Source organism: Arachis ipaensis, chromosome B06 (genome assembly GCF_000816755.2).
Source record: "Arachis ipaensis cultivar K30076 chromosome B06, Araip1.1, whole genome shotgun sequence".
Classification (NCBI taxonomy): Eukaryota; Viridiplantae; Streptophyta; class Magnoliopsida; order Fabales; family Fabaceae; genus Arachis; species Arachis ipaensis.
The window spans coordinates 137,104,299-137,116,706 of record NC_029790.2 but is presented as its reverse complement, the minus strand read 5'-3'; the positions used below and the strand labels follow the sequence as shown (position 1 = coordinate 137,116,706).

At 29.5% G+C, this 12,408-nt stretch overlaps 2 protein-coding genes across 3 annotated transcripts; one reads left to right on the top strand and one right to left on the bottom strand.

Moving 5' to 3' along the window:
* On the top strand, nt 3,290-8,454 carry LOC107647826 (glucose-1-phosphate adenylyltransferase large subunit 1-like). The gene is made up of 14 exons (XM_016351872.2): nt 3,290-3,637; nt 3,881-4,003; nt 4,073-4,246; nt 4,428-4,520; nt 5,087-5,170; nt 5,262-5,317; nt 5,441-5,534; nt 6,083-6,268; nt 6,517-6,597; nt 6,778-6,864; nt 6,951-7,055; nt 7,418-7,524; nt 7,742-7,802; nt 8,154-8,454. The coding sequence occupies exons 1-14, from the start codon at nt 3,413-3,415 to the stop codon at nt 8,253-8,255; spliced, it is 1,578 nt and encodes a 525-aa protein (XP_016207358.1). The 5' UTR covers nt 3,290-3,412; the 3' UTR covers nt 8,256-8,454.
* LOC107648589 (mannan endo-1,4-beta-mannosidase 7-like) lies at nt 8,746-12,046 on the bottom strand. 2 transcript variants are annotated; one of them, XM_016352399.2, is made up of 5 exons: nt 11,578-12,046; nt 10,945-11,139; nt 10,228-10,350; nt 9,389-9,582; nt 8,746-9,174 (listed from the first exon to the last, which is right to left on the bottom strand). In XM_016352399.2, exons 1-5 carry the CDS (start codon nt 11,905-11,907, stop codon nt 8,811-8,813), a joined length of 1,206 nt encoding a protein of 401 aa, XP_016207885.1. In that variant the 5' UTR covers nt 11,908-12,046; the 3' UTR covers nt 8,746-8,810. The 2 variants fall into 2 exon arrangements, with proteins under 2 accessions (XP_016207885.1, XP_016207886.1); XM_016352400.2 differs by lacking the exon at nt 10,228-10,350.

Genomic DNA, 12,408 nt, shown 5'->3' with positions numbered 1-12,408 from the left:
AAAAAAAAAAAAAAAAGCATAAAAATAATTATGTGTATTACCCATTGTATAACTTATTCGACAAAGTTAATCTGAGTTTATTTTTAAGCTCCAAAGTCTCCAACCATGATTTCATTTTTCCCCATTTTTTTTCCTTTACACCAGATCATATTTTGCAAAATAGAAACCAATCAAAGTGATATTCACTATTAATAGACACTTGGTTGAATTAAGGTAATTCTATTGCAAATACCAAGAGTGTAACCTTATTTTTCCTTAAAATTTTTGGAGCAACATGTAGCATTTGGGTTTCACATTTTCTCTGATTACAAATCATAGACTAAGATCTCAAATTTACCTACACTTCAAACAAGGTCAACATTCTATTTTAAAGGAAAAGTCAACATTCTATTTTAAAGGAAAAGTTCACCAGCCATGAATAGAATACAAATCAATCTATGCAGCCACTGCCTTCAATATAAAGCTGGACCAAGTTTTGTATACCTTAATGCATGATTTAGATTTATATGATGCAAGAATTCAGAGTTTTGGATTTTTTATTTCTTGACTTTTGTTAGTGCTGAAAAACCATTGAAGAATCCAAGATCAAACCATTTTCTGAGGCTAAAAAAGGGATAGTTTCTTAGTTTCATCTCCAAGACCTAGAGCAGCATCCAAAACTTCATTACATGATTCAGACATGATTAAGCTTAGTTTTCAACTTAAATTCTCCCTCTTATCATTTTTCTTGTGGTAGTATGTATCAAATGGTACATAGGCTCAAAACAGTGTGCACTTTGGTTAGAAAAAAATAGCACTAAAGAAACATAATAAAACTAACTATAACCTAATTTTCTTTTTTGATGTAGTACGTAACATCTATATTGGCTACACAAACTAACAAAAAATTCATTTTACAACCATAACCNNTCAATTTAATTTAGCCTTTAAAATTATAACCATGATTTAATCTAGTCATTGACTTTAAAATGTTCAATTTAGTCCTCAAAATAAGAATTCATAATCCAATTTGGTCACCAAAATTTCATAATAACTAAATTGACTCAGGCATACAATCTCAATAATAAAACTAAACCTTTACTTACAATTATAATAAGCATATCATTTCAGCTTATACAACACTACATAGAGCACCTGATAGATATATAATCATTCATGTATCTCTATCTAGCCGCTTAAATTTTTGGTATATTAGTTTCATAACATTGTTTCAAAACTTATCACACCTTTGAGATAAGTGATTTCACAGAAAAATCTATATCTAACAATGATAAATGGAATGTATCAGACTTAAATATAACTAAAGCAAATAATCACATTCATTCTCATTCTTTAACAAAAATAAAATTAGCAAATGAACCATTGAAGCATAGTATCAAACACCAGACAGGCATTTTCCATTTTTTTCCCCCTTCTATAAACAACAAGAAGAATCAATAATTCATAAGAAGCTACATAGATAGATAGGAATCAAACCAAATTGGGAAGTGTGTTGGATCTAATTAATTCTTCTACTTCTTCTTGCCACCTTTCTGAATACCCCTGCGCCTGGAGGGAATTACGATTTCACCCTTGAGTACCGGAATCTCCATAATTTCAGTGAGCTCACTGAACTTCTTCCTAAACTTCTCAACTTGGTCATGAGAGAGAGAGAGAGAGAGAGAAGATGAGATTATGGAGGTGATGATGTCGACCACGATGGCTATGTGGATGTGGTTATTTGTTTTATGGGCCGAAGATCACGACCCAATAGGCCCATAGGTAATATATGTGTGTTAAGCAAAAACATTAGTAAAGCCCAATTGTTGAACAAAAACTAACTAACATAAAGAAAAAACGACACCCTGACAAAAAAAGCAACCAAACATAACCAAAAAAAGTAACTCACTAGCCCTAAGTGCTGGGGTTCGAAACCTAGATCCCGCCTTGTGCATGCAATAATCTATTGACTAATGACAAACTTTTAAATAGAGTTCAGATATACAACAGATTAATTTTTTATCTGTCGGACTAAAAATACCGTACGAAAAGAAAAAGACGTAATTAGTCATTAAAAATTTTTAACATGCTCAATGATAAGAGGAAAACAACTTACCACAATCCTTGTGATAAGGGAGATTAACATGATCAAGAAAAGGCCTTGGGAGATAGAGTTCCTGCACTCAGATTCTTAGATTCTCCATATCATGAACTAAATCAGTTGCTTTTTGATGATAGTACATGGGTGACAACTATTGATCCCCTTTAGGCTATGTTTGGTTGGAAGAAAAAAAAAAAAAAGAAAAAAATTAGGTGGATTTTTATTTTCTTTAGATGTGTTTGGATGGAAGGAAAATAGGAAGGAAAGAAATATTATTTTGGGCTCAGGCCTTTTTCTTTTACCCAAAAAAATGTTGCTGCCTAAATTATAAATAAAATGAATTTGAATTAGTTAAATAAGTTAGCCCAGTTATTTCGAAGTGTTACTGTGTTAGGAATTTGAATATCATTATAAAAGGAAAAAATGGTTTTCTTTTTTTATTATTTTGAATATAAATCTTAGACATCTTGTAATAGAGAGAAAATAAATGAGCCCAATCGCCTAAATATTTTGAAGTTTAATGAATCTTATTTGAATCAAACAGTTGTATAAAGATAACGTTCTTATTATAGCATTGAAATTTTTTCTTAAAAAAAGAAATAAAAAAAATATTCGAGCATTCGTTGTTTATTTGTAGGAGCCTACAGCATTGGGATTAATCAAGCATTTGCTCTAACAACTCTATTTTATTTATTATCATTTTTCAAAAAAAAAAAAGACGATTAGTGTACACGTGTTTTAATACTTGGTTAAAACTAAATATTAAAACATGAAATGAGAAGAAAATGTCACGATGAATACAACAATAATACAATGCAAGACATAATCAATGTTTATCGTGTGTTAAAAACCATTTTATTGGACGACACGTGGTCATGTTCTGGAACAACAAATCTTTGAAATTAAAAATACACGCATGAAACAAAACAAATCAACCAAAAGAACACGTCAACATAAGATCTAGTGTTTTTAGCCGAATCTCACGCTAAATCACATGATTTTGTATTTGTAGCTTTGTAGTGACACAGACTAAACACAGTGATAGAGTGAAACTTGCCATGTTTCTAGTTAATTACTCAAGACTCTTCACTTATTACTAATAGGATCTAGGATCTCACACTATTCATCCACAAACATGTACATCAATCTTTAAACCTTATCACAATTAACTTCTTTTTTATCCTAATTTCATTTTTGTTCTAACAATGTTTTTGTTTTACTCATCAGTTTGTGGCATTGCATAACAGTGTTTGTCTCCTGAGATGTTTAGAAGATCAAAGACACTGAAAAGTTAGTAGAAGGGATATTCCGATTCCGTGGTTAAATTCAGCCATGGATTCAGCTCTTGCAATCTTGAATAACACGAGTAGCATTAATCTAGTTAGCAAAGGAGTTGGAAGAAAAACGAGTTCTAGTTTCTGGGGTGAAAGTGCAAAAAAGGAGAGTTTGAATAGCAGGTTTTTCATTACTCAACCATGCAACAAGAATTTGATGAACAAAAGAAAGTTGAAGCATGGCATTGCACATGCTGTATACACACCAGATATGAATACCATGGTACATAACTTAATACAATGTGTATTATTAGATGATAAATATTAGTTCAGTGAAAATTCCTATCTGCCAAGATTTTATATTGTCAAAATCATATATATATAGTAGCATGCTTATTGATCTTATTAGTTAGATGAATGACTTCATGCATTTTATACAATGACTATCTTTGCTTTCAATTAATTGTTTTGAGATTCTATGGATATATTACCTAGTAATTGCACAAAACAATTTTGATTTTTTCAGGTATACCCTAAAGTTATTTTTCAGAATCCAAAACCAAATCCAGAAAATGTAGCTGCCATAATTTTGGGTGGTGGTGCTGGAACTCGACTCTTTCCTCTAACTAGCACAAGAGCCAAACCCGCTGTATGATCCACTTATAATGTGCCATTTTTCTTTTGGACATAATATTCAAACCTATATATTTTCATGCAGGTTCCAATTGGAGGATGTTACAGACTCATAGACATTCCTATGAGCAATTGCATCAATAGTGGCGTTAAAAAAATATATGTTCTAACACAGTACAACTCTTTCTCCCTCAATGGCCATCTCTCTCGCACTTATAATTGTGGAAATGGAGTGTTCACTGGAACTGACTTTGTGGAGGTATTTTTATACCTTATCAGTAACTTTAATAATCATCACTAAATCAATAGTTATGTAAATAGAAAAATATAATTGGATGAGAGTGTAAAATTTATTTGTACTGCACCTGAGTTAATTAAATTAAATTCCATATAGCATATGTTATGAATTTAAGGGGCATGTATAATTTTTTTGGGGACAGGTCTTGGCTGCTACTCAAACTCCTGGAGAAGCAGGAAAGGAATGGTTCCAAGGAACAGCTGATGCTGTGAGAAGATTTATATGGGTTTTTGAGGTAAGTATTTCTAATGTTGCATAACTAAGTAATAAGTCAACTTGATTGTTCTATTAAATTTTTTGTTGACATGTCATTGGTAAAAAGATCAATTTGACTTGTATTAGTATTTCTTTAAGAATCAAATTGAAGCATAAAACTTTTAAAGATTAAGTGTTTATTTGAGTACTATTAAAAAAGATATTTTTTTTTAGTATGTGTGACAAAATTTTAGTAGTAAAAATAAAAGTATTACAAAAAAAATTAAAAATTATAATTCATATATTTTTAAAATATTTTTAATATAATAAATAAATAAATAAGTATTTTTATATTATTGTATTTAAATATAATTACTAAATAAAAAGATATTTTTACATAAAATATTTAAATATAAAATTACTTTTTTTTAAAAAAATTTTTTAAAATTACTTAAAAAAAAATATTTTCGTAAAAATTCATCCAAACAAGTCCTAAATTAATTTATATGTGATTTTTTAGGATCAATTTGAATATTAATTTTAACTAATTTAGCATGGATACTTTGGATAGTGAAATTGTTAAAGAGTGTATGATTTGCCTTGCAGGATGCCAAACACAAGAACATTGAGAATGTGTTAATACTTTCTGGTGATCATCTTTGCCGGATGGACTACATGAAATTTTTGGAGGTACAAATTCAAATGAGATCACATCCATAAATCATTAATTAATTTCCTAAAGTTGACAATGATTAAAGAGGAACTACTTTTGCACCTGTAGAGACATACTGAGTCAAATGCTGATGTCACAATTGCTTGTGTACCAATGGATGAAAGGTAGCAAAATCTTTGTGACTTTATTTATTTATGATTATTTATCTCACAATTAACAATAATCTTTATTTTGTTATTATATATATTGTTGGAGTTCATCAATCATCACTAATAGTTCCCTAACAGTCGTGCATCAGATTATGAGCTGGTAAAAATTGATAGAATGGGACGGGTTAGGCAGTTTGCAGAAAAACCAAAAGGATCAGATTTGAAGGAAATGGTAATCATTTTTTTTTTTAAGAATTCGTGATTTTTTGTTTTTGGTATGTCTCCTTAGATTTTTTTTGGTAACGTAACATCTTGAATTTGTTGTTATTTATAGTTTTATTAAATTTGCAATTAAATTTTTATATTTTTTTATTAATTGGTTTCTGTACTGTTTTTAGTTTTATAATTAGGTCTATTCTAATATAAAAAATGTTAGAGTTAACTGAATATTTTTTGTAAATTAAAGGTATTTATAATTACTAATCTAATTAGATCTTTGACTGTATGTATTTTGAGAGAAATATTCTATTAATTTTAATAGTTTCGATATGAAAAGAACTTAATTACAAAATTTAAAGCAGTACATAGACCCAATTGAAAAGAAAAAAATATAAAGACTTAATTAAAAATTTGGTTAAATTACAAGTATCAACAAAATAATTAAACCTTGAATTTGAAAAAAAAATTCATGAATTTTACAGGGACAAAAATGTAATTGTTTAAAGAATATGAATTATTGCATGGCTAATCCATTGGTTCTCTCCCCTTTAATAATTGCAGCAAGTTGATCCCAACATTCTAGGATTACCTGCAAAAGAAGCAAAGGAAAATCTTTACATGGCATCCATGGGAGTTTATGTATTTAGAACTGAGATTCTGCTGAAACTACTAAGATTGAGTTGTCCTTCTTGTAATGACTTGGGATCTGAAATCATCCCAACAGCAGTGAGGGATCACAAAGTCCAAGTAAGAGAGAACTCCAATCTTTTCGAACGATTTTTTTTTTATTTATAATCATTGTTTTTAATGCTGAGTGAAAATAATGATTATTCTACGTATACAGTATACACTAAAAGTCAGTTATTCATATAAAATAGACGTTAAAATACAGAATGGAAGTGTGTAAAATAACATATGACATTTTTGTGAAACTAAAATCCTTTAGGCATAGCATTTTCTTATTAATGTTTTTTTGTTTTATTTGTATTTTGCAGTCATATTTGTTTAGAGACTATTGGGAAGATATTGGAACTATAAAGTCCTTCTATGATGCAAATATGGCCTTAACAGAACAGGTTTGTTTAGTTTTAACATAAAAACTTATGAATCTTCAAAGTTCTTGAAGTAGTAAATTAACAACAACAAAATATCATGAAAACTTGTTTTGTTGATCTTCATAATGAGCTTAATAATAATATTATTACTTAGAAAACTATGCTACTGTATGTGCTGATCATAGATTTTAATTTCTGTAGCCTCCAAAATTTGAATTCTATGATCCAAAGACACCTTTCTACACTTCCCCAAGATTCTTACCTCCCACTAAAGTACTAAAATCTAAGGTATGGAATAAGCTTGGATTACTTTCCTTTTTTTAATGGAATTTTTCATCCTTGAATGGACATGAATGCCTTTTTTTTTTAAACAGATCGTGGACGCAATTATTTCGCATGGTTGCTTTTTGAGTGAGTGTAACATTCAACGTTCAGTCGTTGGCGTCCGCTCGTGTTTGGCGTCTGGTTCAGTTCTTGAGGTAAGAAGATTATTGATTTATTGTATATTTTGCTATGATCTGTTCTTCGTATAAAAAATGATAGAGAAAATGTCATATGATTTAACATGTTTGATTAAACTGTTTAAAAAAACACATGTCTATATTTTAGCTATAACTTTTACATAAAAACGTTTTTATATGAGTTGCCACCATACTTTTATTTAAAGTGTTACTAAATTAGAAGTGTTTTTTCACTTGTGTTTGTAAACAATGTTTCTAGTAATAGAAAGCATGATCAACATAAGTTTCTAGATCCTTGAGTTTATATCCTCTTTTTCTTATGCTAAATTTTTTGTACCACATTTGATGGATGTATTTATTTGGCTTTTTTGTTAATCTAGAATACAATGATGATGGGAGCAGACTACTATGAAACTGATTCTGAAATTGAATCTCTTGTAGCACGAGGAAAGGTCCCAATTGGTGTTGGAGAGAATACCAAAATCAGGTGCCATAATAATGTTACCTTAGTTATTTAAATTAACAAAAAACACACACACACACACACACACCAATTTTGTCTCAAAATACATATCTGTGTTTTTCAATGTCTTTGTATTTTTATCTTCGGAGGATAATTAATACATTGAGCTAACTACAATACTTTCTAGTTTCTTCATTTTTAATTTCTGATGATTTCCTATTAAAACATTTTTCTTTAAAAGGAATTGCATAATCGACAAGAATGCCAGGATAGGAAGAGATGTGATTATTGCAAATTGTGATGTAAGTGTTTTTCTTAATTTGTTCTTTGCATTTTGTTTTTGTGATAATGTTCAGTTTGGTCCTTAAAATTTTCAGCATTCATTAAAATAGTCTCCAACTTATAAAAATGGTCAAATTGGTACATTAGTTTACAAATCTTGAGTCTCCATTGTGCCTAAGACTATAATATTTTATGTTAAAGACAATAGAGATTCAGAGTTTATAAATTCATGGATCAATTTAGTCATTTCTAAAATTCAGATATTATTTCGACGAGTGTTAAAAATTTTAGAGACCAAACTGAACAAAATCTCTTTAGTTTCCTATGTATACTTTGTTAATTTTTAATAAATACTCTTAATTATTGTTTAGGGTGTACAAGAAGCAGACAAGGCAGAAGAAGGATTTTACATTAGGTCAGGCATCATAGTTGTAGTGAAGAATGCAACAATTAAAGATGGAACAGTTATCTAAAAAGTCACTTCAAATAACACAATTGGAGCCTTTACTGGAAGGAGTTTATCATAATTATAGTATAATTTCTGCTGACGTATAACTAAGATTTTTTTAATGCAAGCACACATCTTTTTTCCTCTTAGATTGCTTCCATTCTTATAGAAATTAGAATAGCTGTCATTAAGAGTAATTGTACAAGGATTGAAAATGTTATTATTCCATAGCTTTAATCTTAGAAAAATTACTCCAATTACATTTATGATTTTTACCTTTCATTTCATTTCATTGAATGACGACCATATATGTCATTTTAATTTCTTAAACTATGATAAACTGAAAACAAATCATTCTTTTTGGATTGATGCATATTTCAAAATAGATGAAATATATTACATTTACATGTAAACATTTTTAAGAACTCAATAGTTTCTTAACATATGCTAAAGGGCACCAAATTCATATTAATAACACACTTCAATTTAACTATGATTAGTATATTTATACTTGATTTTTAACACAAGTTTGTTAAAAAACTATATATCATTTATAATTTTGTGATTTATATTCCCGCCATTAGTACTTTTTTCGAATCCGGTTCATCTTTTGAGATTCTTGGGCAATCAAACTAGCCGTTGAGGGGCTTTCGCTAATAACTACCTCATAACCGTCGCGAAAAGTATCCATTCCTTGGTCAAGGAGTTGCCAGAACAAGCAACCAACAGCTGCGCCGCCACCACTTGCCGACGAATAGATCTTGGAGTATACCGTGTTGTAAAATTGGTCCCTTGGTTTTGTGTTAGAACCAAAAGTTTTTGTTGAAATACCAAACTCAGCAAAGAGAACTGGCTTGTGAAGAATGTTCTGTGCATCTTGTATATGTTCATTAAGCCAATGACTTAGGAATGAGATTTGATCTTCATAACTTGAACCTGATAGCCTGCTCATGAATAATTAAACCAAATCAAAATAAGGCAAAAAAAAAATGTTAGTGAGACAAAAAAAGTTAGAACTTGTGTTATTGTAATAATTAATGAATATTAAATAAGACAAGTTTTAACTTTTTTTTTTTGTTATTAAATATTTTTATTTTTTTCTAATGTTTTCTGTTTTAAAGATTTTGCAATAGAAGATGAAAATAGAAAATAAAATACCATTGGTCAGGGTACGAGTGAACCGTTGCAAAATCAATTTCAAGGATTTGATTATTTGCTATGAAATCTGTTCCTGCTTGGAAGCTTGGGTTAGTCTCTTGCTTTGATTGCCCATAAAAACCTTCAAGACCAGCTTCAAGCAAGTGATTTCCATCTATGGATTTCACATAAGATGCCATCTCTTCAATCCAACCCTGTCAAAAGGTATAAACAACCTCAATTATTTTACCCTTATTCATCTCTAAAGTCAAAATTAATTGTATGTAATAAATCAGAGTTTTGGATACATAGCTAGTCCAAACTTAGGTTTAATATTATTACATAATTAGGTGAAGTTTTGATATTGAAAGGCGTCAAGATTAAATCAAACTACAATTACCAAAAAAAAATTCAATTGTGTTTTATGTCTATAAAAAATATTCACCCAACTAACTATATGCTTTTGTGAAAATTGAGGTTAAAGAGCTGACCCAAATAATAATAGCCGTGGGACATAGAGCTGCTATTTTGACTCTGTTTTGCATTATATATATTAACTGCAAACCTAACTTGGCTAAAAGTCTACAAAGATATTTAATTGTTTATATAATCACACGTAACAAGGACAGCTTATTATAGAGAATATATATAATAAAGAAGTAGTTTTTAAAGAGCAAGAATGGGAATTTTTTTTTTTTTAATAAAAAGGCCAGCGGAAATGAAAAATGTAATTTAGATATAACATGTCCAAAAACTACACAAGCTCCGAATAAAACATTCTCAACATTTTGGGCCAGGAAAATGGAATTATAAGGAAACAAAATTTTTCACAAACAAAAATGAAAACGGTTAATTATTACCTGAACTGTCTTTCCAGATTGATCTGAATTGCATCTAATTTCATTCATGAGCTCCCAAGCCATTATAGTTGGATCATCTTTGTAAGCAATTCCAGTGATGCTATTATGTCTAGTAAGTACCCTCTGTAAATTCAATACCAAAAAAAAAAAAAGTACACTCTGTAAAAAATAAAATTCAAAATAGTATGCCAATTATATGAGGATTTATCACAGTACCTACCACCATTAAAAAACGTTACCAATTATTTTTTTCAAGTTATGAAACATTACTCAAATAAATATTTAAGCTTAGAGCAACTTCAACCAAAATAATATTTTTTTTAAGAAAAAAGTAAAATTTCTTCTACCTTTTGGCCAGCTAGAGCAAATTTTGAAAGCAGGATCTTTGGGATAGCAAAATGTCCTTTAAATGGAGAAGAGCTTACAAAGACAAATTAGTCTATAATAAAATAAATAGACAAATTAATCATTTATCTTTTAAAATTTTAAGATAATTTAATTCTTTAACTATGCTATTCTTTAGAAAATAAAATTAAAGATCACTTTGCCACTTTTTTAAAAATGTCAGAAACTAGTATTCTAAAAAATAAGAACCAATTTATTAATTTCTTTTGTTAAACTAATGTATCCTAAAAAAAAAAAGTTGTTAATGACATGTTTGGATAAAGAAAAAAAAAAGTATACACCAAAAAAGTTGAAAAAGCAAAGCTTTATTACCTTAATGTGGTTTTTATAGTATCCCTTGACAACAGGGTTTGTGTAGAAATCATCTTCAGAATTTATGGATTGGCCCTGACTCCTTCCCCATTCAACATATTGTTTCTTCCCTCCCATGTCCTCATAATTATTTACCAAACTCAACACAAGCTTCAACCCATATTTTTTCGCTTCTGATATTACAAAATCCAACCCCTTTCCATCCAAACAAAAATTAAACCACACACATCATTTCCCATATCAAACTCTAATAAATGAATGCACCAAAAAAAAGACCATAAAGAATACTTCATATCAATTTAATGATCCATCAGATTAGGTGAAACCTTAAAAATAATAATAATTTAAGAAAACTACTTTTATATGCTCAGTCTGCAAAAATAAGTAAACTTTGATATTTTTAGAAAATGAGAATCATTTATAGTTGAACGATCAACACGGCTCAAATTAGATAATAGCAGTTTTTATTGGATTTATTAGTGGCAGTTTCAACGGCCGCTAAATAGTTCCGCAGCTAACAAGGTCATAAGAAGTGCTGCTGAACGAGTTAGCGGCGGTTTTTGAAACCGTTACCAAAGAAAAAGAAAAAAAAAGGGAGTATCAAGATTAAAGATGAAGGGATTGAAGACTAACTTGGAACATGTCTTCATTGTAGGATCCAGGAGAGTATTGAAGAGGTTTATAGCCACCATCACTGAAAGCCCAAGTTCTTGCAATGTTAAGTCCAAGGCTTGAAGCATCTTGAAATGCTGAAGACACTTTGTTTCTTTGAGAAGGTTCAGATGCTTCAAACATTAGCCAATATGCATTGAAACCATTTGCATAATAAGGGTTTCCATTCAACACAAGCTGAATCCCTCTTGCTTTCACAAAACCATCATTATTGTTATCTGCTTCTACTATGAGTATCATCATGATGCATACAATAATTGAAAATGGCATAAAGAACAACCTATGCTTCATTATTTTGCTTTCAAATGTTTCTTCTTATGATCTTTGATTTCTCTCTCTTTCTGCAATGTAAGATTGTTAACTTCAAAATATGCAATCTCTAAGTACTTTATATGTATAGTACGTGTATTTGTGTTGATTTGAAGGGAAAAAATGTATGAAGGAAAAAAAAAAAGCCAAAAGCTAAATATAGAGTTATAACTAACCATAGGTTAATTAATTATAGAATAATTTGGATTGATCGAGTGGTCAATTCACTAACTTATTTACTTAAGCAAATGTCATAAGTTTGAATTCTGCCTTATGTATGCAATAATCTATTGGTCAACAACAAAATCTTAAATGAAACTCCGATCCGTGAAGAATAAATCTTTGACTTGTCGGACTAAAAAATATTGCGAGAAAGAAAAAAAAAAGTTATATATGAACTAATAAATTAACATAAATCTTTTACCACTAAATTAATTCCATGGCATAAGCCAAATGTATTTAGTAATTATAATTAGATGTTTG